At 39.8% G+C, this 24824-nt stretch overlaps 1 protein-coding gene across 1 annotated transcript in view; it reads left to right on the top strand.

Moving 5' to 3' along the window:
• The first annotated feature begins 206 nt into the window (after positions 1-206).
• Positions 207-24824, top strand: part of LOC140928021 (kinesin-like protein KIF28) — a 26441-nt gene continuing 1823 nt past the window's right edge. The window contains exons 1-26 of the mRNA XM_073377735.1: positions 207-362; positions 444-482; positions 556-632; positions 774-790; positions 972-994; positions 1186-1307; positions 3600-3678; positions 4595-4658; positions 5441-5530; positions 6397-6493; positions 7330-7482; positions 8093-8357; positions 9947-10101; positions 11120-11211; positions 12090-12228; positions 12779-12842; positions 13458-13600; positions 15101-15247; positions 15766-15853; positions 17007-17069; positions 19250-19337; positions 19744-19914; positions 20989-21111; positions 21818-22087; positions 22934-23092; positions 23991-24119. Of these exons, the coding sequence (XP_073233836.1) occupies positions 352-362; positions 444-482; positions 556-632; positions 774-790; positions 972-994; positions 1186-1307; positions 3600-3678; positions 4595-4658; positions 5441-5530; positions 6397-6493; positions 7330-7482; positions 8093-8357; positions 9947-10101; positions 11120-11211; positions 12090-12228; positions 12779-12842; positions 13458-13600; positions 15101-15247; positions 15766-15853; positions 17007-17069; positions 19250-19337; positions 19744-19914; positions 20989-21111; positions 21818-22087; positions 22934-23092; positions 23991-24119 (2868 nt within the window). The 5' untranslated portion in view covers positions 207-351. The remainder of the gene's footprint in view (positions 363-443; positions 483-555; positions 633-773; positions 791-971; positions 995-1185; positions 1308-3599; positions 3679-4594; positions 4659-5440; positions 5531-6396; positions 6494-7329; positions 7483-8092; positions 8358-9946; positions 10102-11119; positions 11212-12089; positions 12229-12778; positions 12843-13457; positions 13601-15100; positions 15248-15765; positions 15854-17006; positions 17070-19249; positions 19338-19743; positions 19915-20988; positions 21112-21817; positions 22088-22933; positions 23093-23990; positions 24120-24824) is intronic.

The raw sequence follows: 24824 nt of genomic DNA on the forward strand, positions 1-24824 counted from the left end.
TGTTTTACGTTTTACGTTTTTAGGGTGCTACAATTTGTACAAAAACGAATAAAAAGTCTTCCAAATATCCCTTAATAAAATAAAATACTCCTAAAACTCTTTTTATTGTTAAAAAATTTACCCTATTTTCTGCTGCGTTTCATCCTTCAATGTAAACCTTACCCTCCCCTCCCAGAGGGTACTAAGACGACACAGTCATCCCCCGTCTTCCTCGCACAAGTCACATCTCGCGTTTGGCAAGAGGCTGGCCAGCAGCTAGACAAGCATCAAAAAGTTACTTCGTAAACTCAAGGGATAACATAACTAGGGTTTCAGGACAAGTAAATTGGTTAAACCTCCCACAAGCCAGCCATGGCGGAATCGTAAGTGAACATTCTGGTGACTTTATAAACTCTTTGATACAAACGAGGACATAACTAATCGCGCTTTGATAATCTTTGTAGGGTCAAAGTGGCTGTCCGAGTTCGTCCCTTCAACTCGAGGTAAGCCTAGAGAAAGCTTGGTATATTCATTTTATCGTCTTATTTTGTAACTGCAATGCTTTTGTTTTCGCAGAGAGAAGGATCGAGGAGCGAAGCTCGTTCTTGAGATGATTGGGGCTCTAACACAGATCACCGACCCCGACAATCCAGGTAGGTTAACAACGTAATTTGTCGTCTTCGCGCTGTAGGAATGTTTACCTTCCATGAGCTGTCTGCGGAGAATTTTCCAAGTCGCTTTTACTTTTCTTCAATTAACTGTTTCAATTTTTTTCTCTTTCATTTTTCTCACAGGAAATCCGCCAAAAGAGGTGAGAATATAAGACTTGCCATCATGTTTTTGTTTCGTCATTCTGACATCAACTTGCTACCGGTGAATACTTTGGGCTTGCAAGTTTAAGCTTACAGTTTCTGTAAATTTCCCTTTAATTGCGCAACACTAAGCTTAACTCTAATTTTTTTTCTTTCTTTTCATGATGGGTCATGGTGCAGTTTACTTTCGACTTTTCGTATTGGTAAGTGCTAACGATTTGTTTTTGGGAGTTGAGCACGAATTGTACATTAATAGTCACAGGAGTTCACCTTTTATTAAATTGCTGAATACAAGGACTCCCTTAAGCAAACTTTTGTATTCATTTGAGAGCCTTATCTGTTTGTAGTAACGAATATAAAAGGTATATTACTCCCGCCGTTTTAATAAACCCAGGTCCCATGATGGTTTTAAAGAAGACGAGGCCGGTTATCTTCGACCTTCAAACGCGAAATACGCAGATCAACGCAAAGTATTTGACGATCTCGGCGCTGGTGTTTTGAAGAATGCTTTCGAAGGTAACTGCCATCAGGCAAATCTTGTTAAATATCGTCTGTCACCTATCTGTTTACTTCTGAAGAGCTACCGGTATTTTTAATATATGCATTTAGCAGCAATGTGCGTTCGGTAATATAATGACTTTAGCTACTCCTCTTCTATCTCATTGTTTTCATGGCTGTTAAACTTAACCTTACTTCAGATTAACGTAAGCTTAGAAAAGCTTAGATTAATTGCAATGATCCAAGCGCGAAATCCTCATCATTTTTGAAGTGAATATGTAATAATTTAACTTTTATATTGAAGACCAAGTATGAATAATAAAAGCGAAACAAAGATTAAACTGCAACTTTTCTTCCTCTTAGTTCCCAGATAAGCTTTAGTGCCAGGTCTTCATTTCTGTTAACCTTATTAGTATATTTAATGTAATCATCTTTTGATCGTTAAATACTTAACCGTTCGAATATTGAGCTAGTCTCCTGGACTGAGTTTTTCAAAGGTGGTTTACCATACCCAGATTTGAATTCAGATATGAAAGCCTAAAAAGCAAATTCAGTTTAATTCTTTTGGTGTCTACCATTTGATGATTGGATGCACTAAAAGAATAGGGACAATTATCTGAGAGAATGCTTTAATATTTATATAATAAATATTGTTATATATAACAAAATAATCGGCACTTATCAGCCTTCTTACAACTAGGCCAACTAGGCCCTGGTTAGTTAAATGCTGGATAATAAATCACTATCCAGTGGATAAGTAGTAGGACAAACAATTGCATTTTTCGCTGGCTAGAGATTTATTTACCAGATAGTGTCGTCCACCTTTTAATAACTGAGGCAGGGCGTCTGTTTCTTGAAAATCCTGGTAGCTTTCCGGGCCCAGAACGCTATTTTGTGCTTGCTGTATTTACATTCAAGATCAAAGGTTCAATAATTTTGACAATCATAAATTAAAACTATCAGTTAACGAAGCAAAATTGACTGGTTTTTGAGCTAGGCACTGTGCTACTATTCAACAAGTTTTAATTTTAAATCTGCCTTCGGGCCTGAAAAGTTTCCAGGCCTTTCGAGAAATGGGCCCCTGGTCTTTTTGAGTAGGTTGTCATTGATCTCCAGATATTGGTGACTTTGAATGATGTATTGCCACTGGACAAAGAAATTAACCCCTAAATTTATCTAAACTCCTTAATCTTGGGATTGTCTGAATAAATAGGAAAAAAATCCAGTTTTACATACTGAATTGAACAAGTACAGTGGAACCTGGTTAATACAGACATCAAGGCGATTAATTGCCCTGGTGTCCATATTATCCATGTGTCTGTTTTAAGCGGGCTCTCAGAAAAAACATCGCAGACACATTTTTTATTGATCTTAAGTAAGACTTAAGCAGACATTTTTGTTGGTAAACATTGTTTAATTTGTTAAAAGTAACCGTAACAAGTTCATCATAAAGAACTTCACGATCATTTGTCATAGTCTCGGACGAGAATTTCTATCTTCCAAGTATTTGTCTTGAAATGCAACAATGGAATCCTTGACTTAACTTTGCACTGACATTTTTAGTCTGCCACCCTGCCATGGTGCATGACATTAGACAGAACCTTTGACAGGTCATTCACTGTTACTGTTAAGTTTTAACTGGTAAGATATTCAGTCATAGAGAGTGTATTGATAAACAATGTCTGTAAAGCAAGGTTAATGTGAGAATTTGTTTCTCGCGTTGCAGAAAAGTGTCTGGTGTCCGTATTAAGCAGGTTAATGTTAGAGAAAATGTATGAACTTTTTTGTCAGGACAAACAAAACTATCTGTTATATGTGGGTGTCTGTATTAAGTGAGTGTCCACAAAGCGAGGTTCCACTGTATATGGGAAATGCAAAAGCTGACCTGTTGATCCCTTTGACCCCCCTTTGACCTTTGTCAAAGCAAACAGGCAGATATAGACAATATGATATGACAGTAACAGCAGCACATATCTTCTGTGCCAGTTGTGTATAGCAGTTCAAACAGTGGAATACACTTTTGCCTTCTTATTAAACATAGCAACTTGTTTTTGCTAAATCTGCCTGAAATGTGCACTTGAGGTGACTGCCTACAGTTCAACTCAGTTAATGAAACCAAACTCTTTGTGTTTGACTTCTCTACTGATGCAGCACCACTGCTTTGTTGTTTAATTGAGGAAGTGGCTCAGTTTGCTGCAAATTTCACTTGGGGTGGGAGGGGTTGATTTCATGTAGCTGTTGTTTTTAAAAGGGACAGTGAAAGGAAAAGGTTCAGATATGATCTTGACTTGCTTTGTTATTTTATTATAGGTTTTAACTGCTCCTTATTTGCCTACGGACAGACGGGTGCTGGAAAATCATATTCTATGGTTGGATATGGAAACAACAAGTTAGTAAATTATCCTGATAGAGTCGAATCATTAATTTTATAATTTTACCTAAATATCCAACTTTATTAAAGAGTTCCCATTACTTAACCCATCCACCCTTGAAATTGTGGCAAAAAACTCTGTTTGAAGCATGTTAAACCATAGTTTGGACAGTTTGACATGAAAATAGCAAAACCACCCAACATGTTTTTTTATAACTTGAGTACTGTGCTTGAAGTAGAGGTGGGTAGTGGAACAAGATTTTATTTTGTTCTCAGGTGAAAGTTACATGATTCTTTGCATTTTCCCTGCTCCAGCCTGTTTGGATATGGTTTGAAAGATGCTTTGAGTAAAAACCAGGATTTGGATTTACATTTTCCTTTGTTTGCTATTTCTAATTATTCATAGGAGACAAAGGAAATCCTGGTTTAACGCAAGAACTGATTCTATTTGCAACAATAAGATCTCTTTGCTTGCGTAAATGAAGTGTTAAAGTTGTCTATGGCTGTTAAAATTGATAATTCCACCAGCAATCAACAAGGGATGGGATTTCATATAGGTGGTTATGAGCGGTAGACGTGTAAATGTGCTATTAAGTAAAATTGTTGTCAGCTTTGGCTTCAGTTCAGCTTATTGTAACTCCCATATTTTATATCCTTTCCTTCTTCAAAACAAGCATCAACAAAACCTAGATTGGATCAACCCTTGTAAGTCAGTAATAACAGAAAGTTAGGCATAGGGTTACAGGGGTTGATCCAATTCAATACAAAAGCCCTTTTGAGGTAAATTTTTACTTATGAAGAAATAAGATCTTGGTATAACTTAACAGCATTTTCCTGGGTACCGTATGTACTTCAAGAAGGAAAATGTTTCTTGTAAACCAGTTGGGTCATAAGCAAAGAGATAATAAAATAATATTTTATCTTTTCTCATCAGGGGCATTGTTCCTATTACCTGTGATGAGTTGTTTAAAGCTATGGCTGCTGGAGATGGAGAGACTGTAAGTGCTTGAAAGAATAAAATGTTAAGTAAAGTTCATCAAAATGCTATAAATTTCGGAAACTTTCTGAAATTGGCTTTTTCTTTGGGCAAAGTTCTAACTTCCCCTTCCCTCCATATGTATGTAGCACACTATCCACCTTTATACAAATAAGGCCAGGTGATGTTATGCTCTCTAGGCAAATCAACAGCTGCTGCTGCCTTGAATGAGTTTGTGACTGGATACTGGCAACATTGTCGCATCTTCTAAATTTAGTTAGAACACTACCTGGTTATGAAGAATTTGTATGAATGATACTTTGATTTGACTGTGTGCCACAGACGTCTCATTCCTAGAGGGATTATTAAATAAGGATTGCTCAGTTGCATGTAACCAAAATGTATTATTACCAGAGTTTCTTACCAAGAGGGCTCTAGGTGCCTAGAGCTCTGCTGAAACACTCTTTGTTTCCACCCAGTGGGTGGTGCCAAGATGGAGGCATACCATGAAGGGTGGTCAAAAGAAGTCAGCTACTCTCTAACATGGTCACCCACTTATGCATCTTTTTTGGCTTTGTTAGTGGTCAAAGGCCAGGCAGCGAACAGAGGAGTTTAATTTTGAGAAAAACACTTGGCTATCTAGTTAAAAATTCTGTGTTAACCCTGTTCAAGTCTTAATTTATTAAGACACTGTTCCAAATCAAAAAAGAGATTGACAATAATTAGTGTAATCAGTTCAGACAAATGGTTGTTGTTTTTCTGATTCACAGAAGTAATTGTGTTTTTTTTTTCCATTTTGTACAGAAATACCAAGTTTCATTTAGTATGTTAGAAATTTATAATGAACAAGTGCGTGACTTGCTTGTGAAGAATAACCCCAAAGGAGGTCTGCAGGTAAAAAAAAAATTGTTGATTTTTAAACAGTTAATATTGCACACACATCTTCATAAACATTGAGCTAAATTTATTTACTTAGGTTTTCCAATTCATTGCAGGGTCACCACAATAGTGTGTGGCACCAATTACTACAGGCTTATAATAGTCCCTCCTCCAATGAGAGATAGACCACAACACTGGGGACTACATCCTCTACTCGTTATGAACTGTCAGGGGTTCTTTAATGTCCCACATAATTTATATGTGCAAGGGTTGTGAGACAGGGCCTACAATTTACTTTGTTTATCCAAGAAAACTAGAAAGTCTAACCATTTGCACTTTATCCTCAGTTATTTCAAGACCCTGAGTGTTGGTCCAGCTGAGGCTTGAACCAGCAGTCTCCCGCTTGCCAGACCAGCACTTATTCAATTGAGCTAACTGCTCTTACCATAAAATTCTGAAAATAAGCCCTGGGGCTTATATTTTTCAAAGGCCCTTTTTGAGAGGCTTATTTTTGGAGGGGCTTATATGTGCAGGAGCTTATCTACGGAGGGAAATGTGCGTTTCAAAAGCGATTGGGCTAGCCTTATAGTTGGAAGGAAATTTACCGTTTTTGCTTTGTTTTACTTTGTATTTGAGGGCAATTCCAAGTACAAGCTCCCCGGAGGGCTTTTTTGGAGGGGCAATTTAACGAAGGGTTTTTTGCGTTACGAGTTTGGGGGGGCTTATACATGGAAGGACTTATTTTTGGAATTTTAAGGTATCTTATAATACATGTATACAATTAAACCTCTCTTCATAGCCACCACTGGTACAGAGATAAGTGGCCACGGTAGAGAGTTACTACTTGCTATCACTTGCTTACTTTGCTTTTAATGTCACAGGTACGTCAGAATCCAAAGGAAGGTTCCTTCTTTGTACAGAACTTGAAGAGAGTGGCTGTAGTTGATTATGCAGACATTGAACGAAGGATAGAAGAAGGTAGGATCTAAAAAATTCAGTGCCAGTTCACATAAAGGTTATTTATTTCTACATAAGCATAAATACCAAAATCAAACATTGCTTCAGGTACAAGTATGCTTCCCAATTGGGTCATGATTTTAGGGCTCCTAAACTAGAACATGCCAGGCTTAGTATTATTTTTGCACAAAAGCTTCACTTAATGAATGGTGAAATAGACATCGTGATGAATAAGGTATTGAAAAATTGACCCATGTCTGGAATTAGATTCCATCTAAATTTGATTGCATTTTTTTTTTTCAAAATAGGGTCTGAATTTAGAGCCCTGAAAAGAACTCAATTATCCAAAACTAATCTGACTATAATTCCCCTGTGACTTACACCATATTTGAAACTCACTGGGAAATTTACGTTTACACAAGTTTGTATTTCCTGAAAACATTTTGTTCTTCCTTCTCTCTCATACAATTTCTGTTGACCTTCCCTGTCTACCTCCACCCATGTAGCAAGCCTTAGGACTACTCTGTCATGTGCATTATTGACCAAGAATATTGAGCAAGATGGCTGGATAATGGCAAAGTTCTTATTTACATTTTTATTGTCTAGGTCAATAAAAATGCAAAAAGAACAAGGCTACTATACAGCCATCTTGAGCAGACAACCTTCTTCAATAAGGGATTTATTGTATGGCCAAAAAGAAAACTTTTTCTCGGGGGAACAATGCAGGAATAAATCCCAAGTGGGGGCAAGATGTGCCCATCTTAGCTGCTTGGGTAGCCAGTCAAAGTACAGGATTCGCTTAATCTTACCCTCTCACGGATTTAGCCATATAATAAAAGACTTTTTCCATCCAACAGGTACTGCTAATCGTACAGTGGCTGCAACGCAGATGAATGCAACAAGCTCCAGAGCTCACACTGTTGTCACAATTGTCTTTGATCAGATTAGCAAAAACCAGACTGGCCAAGAAACCAAAAAGAGCAGTAACATAAATTTAGTAGATCTGGCAGGTTTGTGTCAAACAACTTTTTTCTGTCTCATGAAATACTCCTGTTGTTATTTTTGTTGTTGTTGTTTTTGGTGTTTAATTGGTTAGCATAGATATTTCCAGGGATGTTTATTATAGATTATTGTGTTTAAAAAGCCAGGAATTATGGGTTTCTGAACATCCCAGAAAGTATTGATGATGTTTTATTCTGCTATTTTTTGGGAAATTATTGTAGGTTCTCCATTGAAAATTATGTGTTATCGGGTGTATTAAGTGACAAAATTTGGATTGAAGATTCTAACCACTGATGAAATCCTTTATATAAAAATGGCTTTTTAAAGTCCTAGAAAATCTACCTGTGTCTTGAAAGAGTCCGTTAAAATCACTTTTAAAATGATTTTAAATCCTGAAGAAAGCATGGTACAATCGAACCCCATTAATATGAACATTTAGGGGGCCAAAAAAGTGTCCGTATTAATCAGGTTGAGATAAGAGAAATCATAAGGGTTTTCTTTCCCCAGGCAGAAAGCCAACTATCCATAATAATTAGGTGTCAAAATTAAGCAGGTGTCCATAAAGCGGGGTTTGACTGTATTTGTATGGTAAATTTATGATTTTATTTTTCCTATCAGGCAGTGAAAGAGCAGACAGCACTGGAGCCACAGGAGACAGACTCAAGGAAGGAGCTAACATCAACAAGTCTCTTTCAGCACTGGGTAATGTTATCTCAGCCCTGGCTGATTTGTCCATGGGAAAGAAGAAAGTGTTGGTGCCATATCGTGATTCTGTTCTCACCAAACTGCTTCAGAATGCTTTGGGTGGCAACAGTAAAACCATCATGATAGCTGCTTTGTCTCCTGCTGATATCAACTATGATGAAACACTAAGCACTTTGAGGTAATAAAGGAGGAGCTTACTGTATTTGAACTTCACAGCTTCACCCTGTGTGCAGAGCCTCCTTTTGTTATTTCTTGATCAAGGAGGAGAAAAAGAGCCTCTGCCAAATCGCATTTAGCATTAATTGAAGTCACCACAACCCTAATTGCTTGACTAGTCAATCCTGTTCATTTTTCTTGTCAAACTGGTTTGTGCAAACATCCATTTATTGAAAAACCAGTGGCCATCAGAGCTGTCTTTAAATTTCAGGGAGCCATAGCAACCAAAGATTCACCCGTAACATCTTACAAACATTCATAGTGCCACCTTTAGCTTTCCAGTTTGATCACCTGTAACATCAAGTGTGCTCAGGCAAAACAGATGTTACAGGTTATGGCCCTTAATGACAGCTCTAGCCATAACTGAGCCCTCTGTACCAAGTGCCAGGTATTAGACCTGGATTTAACTGTATCCTTGCAACATGCAGGGCATGTTCAATAGAGATCTTGCTCAATTCATGCAGTGTCTTTCTCCAATACGCCCAAATCAAAGCAAGTGAAATAAAGGCTTTGCTGACAGGGTGCATAGCTTAAGCTTCCGTTGTAAAGCTTAGCAAATTATTCATTATTTCGTTCATCACAAACTTTAAGACAACATTTATAGTGGCGTTCACATTATCATGAAAATGCTTTTGTTATGACTATAGTCTCTGCTTCATGTATGGAGAGGATACTACACGGCAGCAGACAGATCTGAATAATATTAAATTTACAAATTAATTTGTCATTGTTTTTACCAGAGGAAAATAAATTTTATGCGTCTTCAAGCTAGCTATTTTATTTTCCCTCATATTTGTGATAATTTTTATTAACAAATATGTCTATCATATTTATGTTTAGCTTTGCTAAACATTTGAATCTCCCTCTATTTTTCAACCGGCATTTGATAGCTTTGATAAAGTGTCTGCTCCAATCAGGACCTGGATGTAAATTTATATGACTTCCATGAGTGGCTCGTCTTCCACTAAAACACTTTTGTTTGTAAGATAAATACTGGTATTTTAGGTTAAGCGAGTTATTATTTTTGAAAACCACATGTATGCAGAAAGCAAGAATGACTTCAGGTAACAAGTTTTTACTTAAGTCACTCTATGTTTGTGCTCATACTAACGTGAAAAATCAGAGATATATAACCAGAGATCAGTGAAATGCATATGAGGAGTCAAAAACTGCCATTCAAAGCCCTTTAGTTAGATACAAACATAGCTTTTTGATAACATTACTCTTTGATAATTTTTTTGTCATCATCATCATGTGTTATTGTTGTTGTCATACTATGATCATTGTCACTGTCATTCTCATTGTCATTATTATTGTCACCATGAACCACAACAAGATCAACTTGGTTGTTAAAATAATTATTTTTTTTCACTGTTTAGTGCTTTTATGGTCTGACATTAATAATTAAGCACATCACTTGCTAAGCTTTACAGATGTATGCACTGTATGGTAATTAAGTGACAGAAAAAAAATTGTTTTCCCTGTATGTTAAATCATACAGGGAATCAATCAATCAATTGACCAACTCGCGTAATGTGTTTTTGATATTAGATATGCTGATCGTGCAAAGAAGATCAAGAACAAAGCAGTTGTCAATGAAAATCCAATGGACAAACTTATCAGGGAGTTGCGAGAGGAAAATGAAAGGTTAAAGAAAATGATTGAAGGTGGTGGAATGCCTGCAGATACTTCTGGCAGAGAATTAAGTGAGTATTTACCCCGCTTTCATGTACTGAAACACAGAAAGCTTAGGCTGTAGTTATAATCCTAAATCTATTATTTTTTTTAATTTATCCCAGTCAACCGATCTTAATCTCATATGACAGCATTGGCACAAGTAGTTGTTCTTTTATTGTTTTAAAAGATGTTTTGTAGTGGACAAAAGCAAACTTATTAAGAGTCCCCTGTACATCTTATGTACATGAAAGGTGTGATTTCATTTATTTAATGTGTTCATAAAGTTACCGTTTTTTAGTCTTATTTCCAGATCACATTACTTGCTTATCAATTTGCAGTGCAAACATAGTTATGAATCAGTTTGATCTCCATGGCTATTTGATAAGTGTTTGGGTGGATTAATAACAAGATTTTCCATCTCTGTCAAGTTTCAATATAGGATTATTTCCAATTTTTGAAGTTGCCGGAGAAATGAGCGAAATAGCCAGAACTTGCCATATTTCTAATTCTTGATTATATTGTCAACATAAATTGTTTCTAACATTGGTGGGGGGTGGGGGGGGGGGGAAGGTGCAGTTGTTCAGAAGGTGGATAGATCAATGTCCATTGGATAAATATTGGGAAAACTAATTGCTTCTGTATAGAGATTTATCTGGTGAAAAGTGCTATCCCCCTTTTAAACATATACAGGGCCTGAAAGTTAACTAACCTGTGCATGTCGCTTTTAATGCAATTTGCCAGTTCCTTGTTGTCAGTACATGTAAATGAATGTTCTTGCTCCTCTACAGGAAATACTGTATCACAATTTTTTATTACAAACTGTGCAAATTAATGTGCTTCTACAGTGCCTTGCTAGCCCTCTTAGCTTGGAACCTACTTTTTTGCTTGTCCTTTTAAAAGGTTGATGACTGCCCTGTGAAGATGTTTTTCAGTATTAATTTACTCATAGATATATTATAAACCAACTTGATTTGAGGAGTTGAACTTTCTCAACGTGAAAGAAACTTGATAGCGTTGAGTCTCTAAAACGCTATTATTATGCTGCAGCTGAAGCAGAGAAAGAGGAAATGCGCAAACGAGAGGATTTCCTTGCATATATGGAACTAAATAATCAGAACATGATGAGCTGGGAAGATAAGGTCAGTTTCCTTACTTTGACTTTTCATTTCTGCTTTATTCTTAACCATTTTTGCAATTTCTAATTTTTTGCGATTTTGACAATATTAAAAAAATTAACTTGTCATGAATGATAAGAACACCCCATATAGTGTAAGTAAATGCTTTGTGGCAGGATTAGCTCAGTTGGTAGAGCACTTGACTGCAGAGACGGTGGTTGCAGGCTCGATTCCCGGGGTGGGACCAATATTCAGGGTCTTGAAATAACTGCGAAATGAAGGTGCTTGCTCTGCCCTGCAAACTGCAAGACCTTTGTGTGGCTCGGATGACCACATTATATGGTGGTCCCGTGTCCAGAAGGAGACGTAACAATAGTGTCCCAGGGGCAGATCTAGAGGGAGGGTGCAGGGGGTGTGCATACCACCCCCTCTCCCACCCCCTGAGATGACCTGTGGTTTTCTAATACAACTGGTATTCGGGAAAAACAAAAAAAGCTTTGTGGTTTATTGGTGGTGAAGTAAAACATGAGACGAGTTTGCAGAATTTATGTGAAACGCCGTAAAAATGGTAGTTTGGCACTCAGGCTGAAGTTTGGAGCCCTTGGCTTCCATTGGTCAGAGCAGATGTTCTGCTTGCATCATCGCCACATGTCTTATTCATGGGTATCCTGTGGACTTCACAGCAGTTCACCTTATGTTGTTGCCTAGTCATAAGCCTTCTTCTTTGTATTCGCTTTTAAAATTTGTTTACGCCACCTGTCAGTTACGCCATTCCCTATTGGTGCACCCAAGAGAAAAATCCTGGATCCGCCTCTGCTGTCCTCAGTTAGTACTTGCATGCTAAATATAGAGATCGAGACTATCAAGTGAACAAAAGTTTTCTGTTGTTGATGTCTTAACAGGTGAAACAGTCTCAGCAGGATGATGCTGCTTCTGGAAAACCGGATGAGAAACAGCGAAAAAAACAAACTATACCCCACTTGATCAACTTGAATGAAGATCCTATGCTCTCAAGAGTCATCTGTCATTTTCTAGAACAAGGTAGCATTAATGCCATTAACTCTGAAACAAATAAACTAGCATTCTACAGATGTAACAGAAAAATGTCAGTTTTTAACGCCTGTGTCAGAAAAGGGATTAAGGTGCCTGAGGAGGCCATGGGGCTGCAAAGGCAATGCAAGTCTTTTGTCACACCTTACCATTTGGGCAAGCTGAAGCTAGCATTTACTAGCCCAAACGTCATTTTAGCTTCAGGTGTAGTACCCAAAACTTTTTGATGAGCAGAATTGATTTCACAGTTCTTCGGTTATTTGTATTACTCAAAAAACTTCACTTGTCCATCAGGCAAGTTTAGAATAGGATTCACTAGCCCCGGGCTATCGGACACTACTTTCTTTGCACGCTGAATGACACCCCAAGGCACTAGAACGCCCAACTGGCCTGCCCAAAACTGCAACCCAATCACGAGTTCCCAACACCAAGCCACAGTACGCACAACAACCTGTGATCTTGCACCTTGCACTCTCTATAACCAGATTGAACCCTGCTGTTGTTATTCTGACTGATGAGCTTGTTGTTTATACGTTTTTAGAGGTAACAAAGATAGGAAGAAAAGATGCTGATCCTGCTCCTGATATTCCTTTTAGTGGCCTGAGGTGAGTGGCCAACATTAGACGTCCTAGATCGAAGTTTGGTTTTGGTTCTCATTAATAAGATTTAAGTCACAGTGAGCTTCTAAAAATGTTTAGCAATTGCCGAATATTTGTGCTCAGCAATGCGTGCTCCCGGGGATACAGGGGTGGGGGAAGGAAGAGAGGAAGGAGAGAGTTCTCTCTCCTTTTTGGCCCCACCACCAGAGCGCCTCGGAGAGCTTATACTTGGAGGCTTGAAACAATGCGTTGATGCAGGTGTCTGGCTGTGTAGCTAACATAATTTGCATCGCTTATAAGATCACATGTTAGTCGGCATGGCGTTGTTTTTTATCTTTCATGTGATCTGTGCGATGCAGATTATTTTGGCTACACAGCCCGACGCCTACATCAACGCATTACTGAACACAAATCTTCGGCAATTGGTAAACGTTTTTTAGAAGCTCACGCTGACGCAAATCTTTTGAATGAGAGCCAAGCTTTGAAACTAACTTTCTTTGTACCCAGTGGTCCCCATTTAGGTTGTAGAGAAGAACTCTACGCTTTTTTGTGTAAGATGGACAAAGGCTGAAAACATAAGTTTTAAATTTTTCTTCTGTTCCGTGTTATTTTTTTAAACAGCATTCTTAAACAACATGCTTTGATTAAGTCAAGTAATGGAGAAATAACCATTGAGCCTGCATCGCCTGGAGCCAAGACAAAAGTGAATGGCATGCCACTTACTGGCGAACGTGTTCTGAAAAACTACGACAGGATTTTGTTTGGTGAGTAAACGGCAACAAAAATTTGCAGCCATTTTTGCAACATTGCTGCAAAACGAGTTGAATAGCGGGGTCGCGCGTTTTACCACCCACGAATCAAACCTGTCTTGCAGCAAATTAGGTTCTTACAGGTTGCGAAATGTTGTTGCAGAAAGTAGAAAGTAATTCTACTTTTTGCCACAAAACCGGTTTATTTTTGTGCGTTTTACCTGCCCAAGGTAAAGCTTGTTTTGCCGACGGTGACGTAAATCCCGTGTATGGCTTGACTCCAGCGTAATTTTAACCAATCAGAAATCAGTATTCACGTAACTTGCAACTAAACTTCAAAGACATTTGAGCGGCTCATATATTGAGGACTTCTTGTATTTTATTTTTTCGTTTGTTTGTAAACGCATGTAGTCGCAAGACAGAGGAACACACCTTTATAGGTGTGTTGTGGTTGAATTTGGTCCTTTGCTTCAGTATTAGTTTACATTGTACGCTTTGAATGAAAATGAGTTTAAAACAAAGGACATAAAATTAATTTCAATAGTAAAGATCAATGACAAAAAAATCAAACTGAGTCCATTCAGGAGCACAAAAAGAATGCCTCCTGTGTCAACGGCGTTTTCGCAGACCAGTTTATTTTTAGATAGATTTTCCCGTGAAGTTTGACCATCAAATAAATCTTACAAATCAGTCAACAGAACCGTAGGCCAGAACATAGTATATTTCATGTTTTGATAGCTTTCTTTTCTCCTTTTTTCACATATCATACGACATATGAGCAAATTTACGAAGCGGTGCTTCCATTTTCGCGTGAAAAATATAAAGTGATAAACGCCGTTGCATAGGCCAATGCTATGTTCACAGTATAGCGGGTAACTTTTCGTGCCGACAAGAAGAAGTATCCGATATAGTGTGGCTCTTGGTGAACACCTATCTGACGTGTGACTCTCGACTTTAGAGATCGGTTCGGCTCGGTACGTACGGCACAGCGTCGCTCCGCGGTTACAGAAATTGCGTCGAAGTCACCGTTCATATGTGTGAACGGGAGCGCTATTCGGTATGCGCATATGGTTTTCGTGTTGGCGCTAAAGCTGTCCGGAATAGTGTGAACACCTATCTGATATGTGACTCTCGACTTTAGAGATTGGCTCGGCTCGGTACGGCACAGCGCGATTCTTACGTGTGAACAGAAGCCCTATCCAGAATGGTTTGCGTGTCGGCGCAAAAGCTTTTCCTAAGTGCTATGTAAGGGATGTAAGGGGGTTGCATGCTCTATGATGGACTGAACGACGCATGCTCCGGCAAATTGTTGCAGCACTTATTGTCAAACCATCATCGCCATCATCCTTCGGCTGCAGAGCAGTCGACCACAAGTCAGTTTCTTCATCGATGGCGGCCTTGAGCCATTTCCAACAGCTGGTTGGCTATCAGGATCTCCAAGAAGACATTGAATATAATTGGTAAAGAAGGTTCGCTGAAATGGTAACAGTGTTCTTTGTTTTTGTTTTTCCACAGGTTCTAACCACATGTATATCCTTGTTAACCCAAGCAACACTGAGAAAAGTGAAGGAACCCCAGATAATGTGGATTGGGAATTTGCTCAGAAAGAAATTGCCCAAGCTAAGGGTTTTGCTACCGGAACTGGCTCTGGACTTACCAAAGGTTGGTTACCCAACGCGGAACTTTGACCATTAATGTAACAATAGTCCATGGGTAGACCATGAAAAAAGCCGTTTCTGTAATTGTGGCGGTATATCCACATACAAATTCTCCAGACTGATCTCTGTACATTTCCTTGAAGAATTAGTTGAAAGAAGTTGTGGACTTGAGCATAAAAGGTAATGGCATAAAAACATGACATTTTCCAATTGGTGATCATTTTACGATTAGAAAGCATGTCAGTTAGTTTCTACCTAAACAATAGTTACTAGATTACTTGTTCTCGTTTCGAAAGAGTCAAACAGTTACCTCCGTGCTACCTGCCTTGTTGATTATTGACTCGACTTTCGAAAGAGTACCTAAGAAGCTCCGCTCACTTTACAGCTTTTTTGCTGTGAAACTCGTGAGGTCTCGTCGTACTGTTCTCGTGGCAAGTCTAAGTATCGATCCAAAAAAAAAGTCGGTGTACTAGTCAAAGTGTGACATCACCATCATTGTTTTTTTGTTGTTATTATAAACAGATCAGGCAAGAGCCCAAGAGCAAGTGTTGGAATTGCTTCCCATGGTCAGTGAAGTTAATGCCATCAGCGAGGAACTCAACAAACACAAGTAAGTGTTTGACTTGTTCTCTTATAATCAAAGCTACCTACCAACCAGTTCATTGTTGCTTTAAAGCTGACACGGAAGTTGAGAAGTTGGCCCCGTGATTTTTACGTTGAGCACGTTTTTATGCTTTATGGCTGCTAAAAGTTCTATGGCCTCAGGGTATTGAATTCAGGGCTAAGGAATGCTGGGTTTTTTTTTGTGCTTTCTAGCTTTATAGCCAGAACGTCCGTGTTGGTCTGTCCGTTCGTAAGTCCATTTCTATTAGGGACCCTACGAAACTACGACGGCGACGGCAAGGAGAACGTCAAAAAAGCAATGGGTTTAATGAGCAGAACAACAACTGTACACGTGCATCGCGCTTTTCTGTACATTTCTTTGCTGTCCCTGCACAACTACGACGTGAAATGACCAAAATTTAAGTTTACTTGAGAACGGGAACAGCGATAAATTCTCCCATCTCTGTCCGAATTCGGGCGCGGTCCCCTCTCTTCAACTCCAACCATAATTCCCTTCTTTTAAGTAACAGGGCGAATTGGGATAATCACGAAAAAGTTTAAAATGATGCGAAGTCTATTTTTCGTGGACGTTTTCATGGACGTCGCCGTTGTCGGATCGTAAGGTCCCTAATGTCCTCGTAGCGCAAGGCGTTAGCCCTTAGCCTTCGAAGCCGAGGGTACCGGGTTTGATATCCACTATCGTCCTTTTTTTTTCTCCCGACGAATTTTATAACTTCTTTTCTTTTTTTTTTTTTTGAGCCCAATAATTTATTATTAAGAAAGTACATTACTCATTTCAAAGGTAATTAGATTAAAAGCAATAAATTTGCAAGAAGCTAGTAAGTTACAATCGAGATCGCGTTCGATCGGTACGCGATGGCACCTTTCCTTTTCAAGGACTTTGCCAACCTTGCGGTTTTTTTTCGCTTAAATAAAACAAGGCACACAGAGTGAAACAAACTATCAAATAATTTAAATTTGCTTGTTTGGAATTAAGTGAACTCGTAGCAAACAGCTTTCTTCGACGAATTTACTAGTTTCTGTTCTTCTTTTATTACTTTTTATGGTTACTGGAGTAACCTTTCATAGCCTGTAAGCTCATGTCCTCGTAGGGAAATATTTTCTGTCTTTCCTAACAAAATCTTCTTTTTTCTCTCCAGGAGCTTTGAGGTGATTCTTATTTCAGCAGCTGCTCAGGGTGACGGAGGAAATGCGGGAACAAAGTAAGTTGTTCACCCTTTTAAAGGTATAAAGTGTTTATAAGGGATTTGTCAATTTTAAAGAAAGCTGTGTAATGTCCATTCCAACCAGCTGTTCAGTCTATTTAAAGCAATATTGGGGCATCAAACGCCGCCGGTAGAACTTTTGGTAATGCATTTTTACTCGTGAATTGCGTGTGCAATAAAACGAGTGATAGCAATGAATCGAAGTTGGTTGGTTGGTCACTTTATCATTTCACAGGTTATTTAAAGGGTACCCGGTAAGTGTGTACCGACAAGTCACAGAATGCTGACCCTGCTTTAAAAGGATCTTGCATCCACAATAATACCAGAACCGCTCAAATTCCAGTAAACAATGACAACAACGCGAGGCTTGGTATGTCAAAATACAGTGATTTGTGTGAATTTATCCACCCAAGCATCGACCATGTTTAACTGTATGTCGTCACTGAAGCGGAAGCCGGGAAAGGTCTTTGTGACCCGGGGGGGGGGGGTACTCGATATATCCTTGGGTGGGGAGGTGCGGCTCGGCCCCTCATGCCCTGACCCTGTTTAAGACAAAAGTCGCTGATTTTCCTACCCTGTTTAAGACAGAATTCCGATTTTTGATACCCAGTTTAAGACATTCGTAGAACATAAGCGCAGGCTATTTATCGTCTAAGAACAGGGTTATGGGCTCCTGTTTAAGACAAAAATCCCGAAAAACATACCCTGGCTGGCCGCACGTCCCCACTAGGCCCTTATAAGGAAGTACCCCCCCGGGCTTTGTGGAGACCCAGATCTTCTTGAACAAGAACGCGCTTACACCAGGAATCAGTCTCGCCTGCTTGAAAATTAGATCGAGGAATGAGGAGGCGATTAATTCTACAAGAAACATGATTTACTCGCTAAAGGTTTTTTACTTCCTACTTTATCGACGTCGATACTTTTTATTTGTTTCTGAATTGATTTAGTATGCGTGTTAGCGACGACCAGAACACCTCTGCGGTAGCAGGCTAAACGCGTGTATAATTACACGAAAATGGAAGGGTCTCGATTCCAGAGAAATTACATCATTGCAAAATATCCAAAAAGTGATTTACATGGTACGTCATTTCAATCATCGCCGAAAATAAATCGCATGCTCATCACAAGACCTATTTGCATACAGTGAAAGTTTACAACACCTGACCATCGCAATTTTGCTAATTAAGATTCTTATTTTTTTTCGACCACTAAGTAGTGTTCACTTGTTCCAAAGTAATCAACGCTTTCACGCGATAGAATTCGTGGACCGACAAGTTTCGGAAAAGCTCTAAATTTAATCTTTCCTAAGCTTTCTTCGCAAAACATGCGTGGGTTCGATCACGAAACGGTTCTTAGTCCCAGTTTCCACGGTCTCCGCAAGGAACGCCTGGCACAATGACCTCCCTTTCGTGTCCTAAATACGACCAAAAATTCCTGGGGGTACCTCTAGAAAAATTGTGTAGGGGTGTGCGGCTTGCTTCCAGAAACCCTTACCCTATTTCAAACCAAAAGCTGTGATTTTCCCTACCCTATATCAGACCTGATCAAAAATTTGATACCCTATTCCAGACCTGAAGCCCGGGAGCCCGGCGCGTGACCGGAGCGCGTGACAAGCTGTTACGGCACGTACATGGTTGTTGGCGTAAACATTAAAAGGGAAATGGTCTTATTGCCAAATGATGAAGAAGTAGCTAACTCTTCTAAAAAGCATACCCAATTCAAGACTAGAGTGCACAAACCATACCCTATTTCAGGCCAAAATGGTCGAAATTGATACCTTATTTCAGACCAAAACGGCTGAAAAAAAAAACATACCCTTTGGCGCGGCACCTACCCATAGAGCCTATATAAGGGACTACCCCCCGGGGCGAAAAACGCGTTGCAGATTATATGTCTCGCTGCTTACGCAAGCGAGACTAATAATCACAATGAAGTAATCCACATGAAACATCTTTAGTTACACTGAAGCGTCACTGAGGAGTGGAACACAGAAACAATTCCAGCTAGTGATTACTGCGGGGTTGAACCCCCGAACCTCCGTATTTCGTGTCTGACACGCTTACTACTTGGCTGCTACTTGCTACCCTGCCTGCGTTTCGAACCTAACTCAGTGAATATTTTCCAGAATGTATACACAGGCGTCAGTTGTCAATTTCGGTCATATTTGTGTTTTTCAGAGTGATGGTGAAAATGAAGAGTTTACTTAACGGAAATGTTTGGCTGTGGGACCGTGGAAAGTTTATGAACAGACGTTTTCTAATGCAGGTATTAAAATCACCACTGGAGATGACATGCCAAACTGAAAGTAGAAACATAACAGCTGGCATTCAGTAAGATTAAGAACACGACAATCCCGCGTCCCGAACTTCTGTCTTTGCTATCCCGTTTACCGTTTTGTTTCCCATTACCGCATCCCGCCTAAAGATTTAGGCGAGGAGCTAAGCGTTCAAATCCCGTATCCCGTAAAGAAATTTTGGGTCTTTCCAAATTCCGCACGGTAAGTCGGTCAAATCCGGACTCCCGAGAATACCTTCCCAGACCCTCTTTTATCATTTCTGCGTCGCAGCGGCACCCATCAATAGTGATTCATCAAGATTTTTTTTAGGATAAGCATGCACGGCCAACAAAGTCTAGAGCAAGCGATTATATAACTTCATTTTTCCTTTGTTAGGATTTATATCAACGATTCCTTGAAAAAGAAGATGTGGGCTCACTTCCTAAGGAAGAAGATCCGTTTTGGGAACCTCCTGAAGATGTCCTTATTGGAACAGCTAATGTGTTTTTACAGAGTCTAAGCTTTGCTCTAGATTTTGATGACAAGCTCTCTATTACTGACTACAAGGTAGGCAAGAAGAGTCCTGTTGTATTTTCCGTTTCGTTCTTGACTTTTAACAGTGGTTTGTTCAGAATTTCAGTCAGTGGATTTCGTTAGGTTGGTCACCGAAAGAGACCTTTCAAGCGCTTTCCATTTATCGAAAAATTTCGGGAATTCCAATTGGGATGTAAATGAAACACATCGTTCAAGTTGAAAATTCCCGAGAATAAGTGGAACTTTTGAAAGGTTGTCTAGTGTTCTCGTTGGAAACATTTCTAGTGAAAATTCGTGTTCAGTTGCGTGTTTTCACAGTGATTCACCACTACCTTGCTATTCACCACGAATTTTAGCGAGAGAGGGGAATGAATGGAGCTTGTCAATGCGTCAGACGGAACACATTCTTCGTGCGTTGTCCATCGAAGTTTCTGAAAGGTTTTGGTTAATGGAAAACACCCTTTCTTTTTAGTTTTCTTTTTGGTGCACCCATATTTAACTAGTTGTTTCATAGACGCCGGACTGTTAGCGAAAATCCTGGGCTGTTTGCTATGACAACTAGTATCCTTTGTTTACTGCTAACCCAGGATTACTGCTGACCCGGATTCGACACAACTAGTCCCCGATGTTCACCGGCGAAAAATGTCTGCGCATGCACTACTAAAAATGACACGTGATCGATTTCAGGTAATGTAATTGGATCCGAGGCGAAAATGCCCGCGAAATGTTGTTCAGATGAAAGTAGCGATGGCAGCTTTTTTTGGCAGTGACAGCGTTGCAAATTTCTTACCACTGTAAGAGATCAAAAATTATGTTATCTAGGCTATTCTAAAAATATCCGTATATGCATTTGCAACCCATATTAAGCTGCAATTAATCTTCTTTCCACTGGAATAAACAAACGATGGAGGTATTGCCGCCATTTTGAATTTGGCAATGCCACGTGGTCTCGCGTCAACCAATCAGACGTTTTTCGCCGGTGAAGTCCTCGATGTTGACTGGTTATTTACACATGCGTAGTATGAACGACCTTGTAAGTACATAGACATACATTGTTTGATTGATGTGATAATTGTTTAAAAAAGATCTCTTTTCTTTTTCTTTTAGGGAGAAGAGGTAGCGACAGTCGTCATTCATGTTTGTCCGTGCTATGCAAATGAGAAGCCACTGAACGAGGAATTCTTTGTCGATGATCCTTCTGAGCTTCTTGGCAAAGATTATCATTTCAAGGTATATGGCTTTTGCAGTACTCTTTAACTTTGAATAATTAGGTAAGTAAACAGTCCGTGAACAAGGAAATGTCTGTTAAATCCTACGAAATAAGCTGTACTATGCAAAAAGTTCGTTGAAAGAGGTTTCGTTTGAATGGTAACACCACAGGATTTCCTCCATGAGAGATTTAAAGTGAGCGTGACAAATCGTCCTGCCATAAGGTGGTGCAGGAGTGAACCATTCCTATTTGACCACAGGAGTCTGTGGTCAATTAATAGGAATCTGGAAAGGTTGGGGTCAGTAGCCTATGAGTAGTAGTCATCGGCTCCTGTTTGGGGCAGAACACGGGAGAACTTGAAGAAAAACTTACGGACCAGGGCCAAAAACTAAGAGCAAACTCAATTTGAATACGAACGTCGAGACTCAGAAACAAATCTACACCGAACAGGAGTGCGCCAGTGACTGGCCTGATCATCAACCGGCTGCCCTATCTATGACTATCCTGCCCTGGGAAGTTGTGTTATGTTATATTTGTCAGGTCGCTAGGCTCGATTTCCGTCGTTTTTTGTGTCTGGTCTTGATCTTCCCCGAGAAGAGAGGAGGAGAAGGGCGAGCTCATTTCCCAAATGGTGGCTGATAATCGGGCCTACTGGGACTCGACTACCATCGAAAAGCTTCAGCCGTCGTCCAGTGTTTTTCCTCACTGTGTTATGTATCGTTGCAGGTAACCATTCGCAATGCTATCGTTCATGACGCTAGGTTCAACAAGGGTCTGTACATCAAGTACATGCCTTTTAAGGAGACTGAGTTCACTTCAACAAGCGTCGTTAAGGCCACCCTGGAGCCTGAGTTCAATCACTCTCAAGTGTTCCACTTTGAAGAAGTCAAACAAGAGCTACTGGATTGGTTTGACGGTGGCTGTATCGCCTTTCAGTTGTTTGGTCGTCAGGAAGACAGTGACCCAGACTCAACCCGTACAAGAATGACCACTAAGGTACTGGGACTCTCTCTGGTGTGCGAACGAATGCAACAACTCCCAATAGCACGAAACAACATGCAACAGGGTGTGCAAACGGACGCATCATATAACATCCAACAATGTTGCGCCTGTTTGCCCGGGGCTTAAGCTTATACTCACGCTGACGTCACCCATTGACATAAATTTGCCAACCAGAAGCGCATTGGTTCCTGTAACCAAAGATTATTTAGTTTCACTCGTTACCAATTTCAAGAACAAAAACAATGTTTCTCCTATGTCACAGCGTTTTCACGGACCGATTTATTGTTTTTTACATATTTCAGGTCACTTTTTTCCAGCGAAAATGGAAGCTCTGCTCCATCTATATGCGCATTCAAATTATAAGATATAAAAAAATGAAAACTAAAGTAAATCTTCAAAAATACCATTTTCAGGTTTGTAGGTCTTGCTGGCTGGATTGTGGGTCTTAAATTCGCGCCCAGATCGACATGAAAATAAACTGATTTGTGAAAGTGCCCTTACACGAGTAAATAAAAGTTGCTTGTGGTGTCCTAAGTGCAATCCTTCCAGTACGGATTGGGACTTATTTTACCAAGACGATAGTATACTAGGCTGTACTTATACCAGCAGACAATCAAACAGACCAATCAGATCCCGCGGGGGAATTAGCCGCGGCAAAGCGCGGGAAAACACTGCGCGCAAGCCGCGATTAGTTTTGGTTTTCTTCTGTTTGGTTAAGGAAGTGGCACGAGATTTTCAACGAATCAAAAACCGTAGTGCTGCAGATGAGCAATGCAATCGCGAAATTATTCCATAAACTCAAGTAAGCGTGGTTATTTTATATTTTGTTTGCTTTTGTAGGAATTACGACAGATGGAAATGCAAATCGGTAGACCAGGAATGGGTCCACGATCTACCACCATGATAAATACTGACACCTCTACTGCTCAACTTAAGGCTGAGCTTATTTTGCTTAAGAGAAAGAACCTTCGTTTGGAAAAGAAAGAAAAACGTCTGCAGGTGAGCCTTGTAGCATGGTAAAATACTGGTTAAGCTAAAAAAACTGCCTTCAGTTAAGCTGCCTGAAAACTGTGGAAAAAAATCGTGGTATTATTCTAGGCTACTGTTTATACATGCCGTGCGGGCCTTGAGACTATCATGTCTATGTAGTGATTCAACCAACTACGCGACGGACAAGCCACGCGAACAACTTTGTAAACGTTATATGCTATGCAAGAGAGAAACTTCTGCTCGCAGGGTAATTCAGGAATAACAATGAGTGATAAAAACGCGAGGTTTCAACGGCAGCTTGTTGCCCTGATTATTAGTGAAACGAAATCTCTATTTTCAAAGTTTGCCCACTCTTGTTATAGTTGAAATCCAATTCCCTTCTGTTTATCGAAATTCCGAAACACTCAAGAATAGTTTAATGTTAAGGGTACGTTTAAACAAAACTGAACCACCATTTTGGGATTTTCTTTGATGTCAACCTCTTTTTAAGGGTTTTAAAGCATTAACTCGCAACAACTCCTTGAAAAGACCCTGAGTATTGGTCGAGCCCCAGGGACTAGCCTGGCAGCAAGCCATCAAGCTTTCCTTTTTGAGTGGGAAGTGACGTGATCCACGAGAAAAGCGCGCGAGTGAACCGCTAGGGGCGAGACGAACTGCCCTTTCGCGTGCGGCTCGCGCGTGGTTTGACATTATTCCCGAAATAGAGTGTTTCCTCGCGTGGTACCAGGTATGGAACCTGTGCAGTCCAACGGTCTTCCAACTCGGTTAACCCTGCTGCTTGGAAAGCGTTGGGTTAGTGGCAGGTCCATGGTGAAAACTAGGAAAGATAGACTAAGAGTGCTTTCTTGACTAACCAAATCAGTCATGTTTGTATTTCAATATATACATATCGCTTTCTGTTGGCTAGGAATTATGTGAAGAGTGGGGTAAGAAACCGAAAGAAGAACAGTCATTTGAAGCATTTCACCGCGCAATCTCCGCTGCAGCAGCTCATCAGGGGGGAAAGCTGAAGTATAAAGTCAACATGCTTATGGGGGTAAGTACATTAAATCACCTGACTAGGGAGGGGAAAGGGCCTTTTAAAACCCCACCACAATTATTAAGGAAACAAGTTGCAGAGGAGTTATTTGCACTTTGGATACGCCATTTCCGAGTTCAAAAATACTCACTTTTAAAACGAGGGTAAGTGCAAAACTTTGTCGTGAAAATGAGTTTTATTTGCAACAGAGTAAAAAAAATCATTTTCACATCAAGGGCATCGCACTTAACTTCACTTTATAACAGAGGCTTGGGGCAACTCGGAAATGGGCTTAGGGCTATTTAAGTGGAGTCAAGGTCAAACATAAGTTCTTTCTGCCCTGTGCTGAAAACGGCTGAAATACAAAGTCCACGAGCTTATGTGTCAAGTAGTTTTAACTTCTTGTCAGGGGAGGGGAGAGGTCTTATAAACTAGGGACGGCTCAGATACAACTGATCTGCAATAATAATGGGGTATAAAGTTTAACTCTATATTTTTTCAAACGAGCAAGTCACCATGCTTTTGAAGAAAGTAGATCCTTTCCAGTAGGGTATGGGGAGTCCTTCCCGAATATTTTACAGCTTAAATACATAGTGAAAGTGCTTAACAAAGTAGGTCGATAACATTCACTTCCCAGGTGAGCGGGAGCCGTATGGCGGGGGTTAATCCCTGGGATTTAAGGAAAAAAACTTGCTTATAGGTCAGCTAGTTAAGCTAATTTCA

Source organism: Porites lutea, chromosome 2 (genome assembly GCF_958299795.1).
Source record: "Porites lutea chromosome 2, jaPorLute2.1, whole genome shotgun sequence".
Taxonomy (NCBI): Eukaryota; Metazoa; Cnidaria; class Anthozoa; order Scleractinia; family Poritidae; genus Porites; species Porites lutea.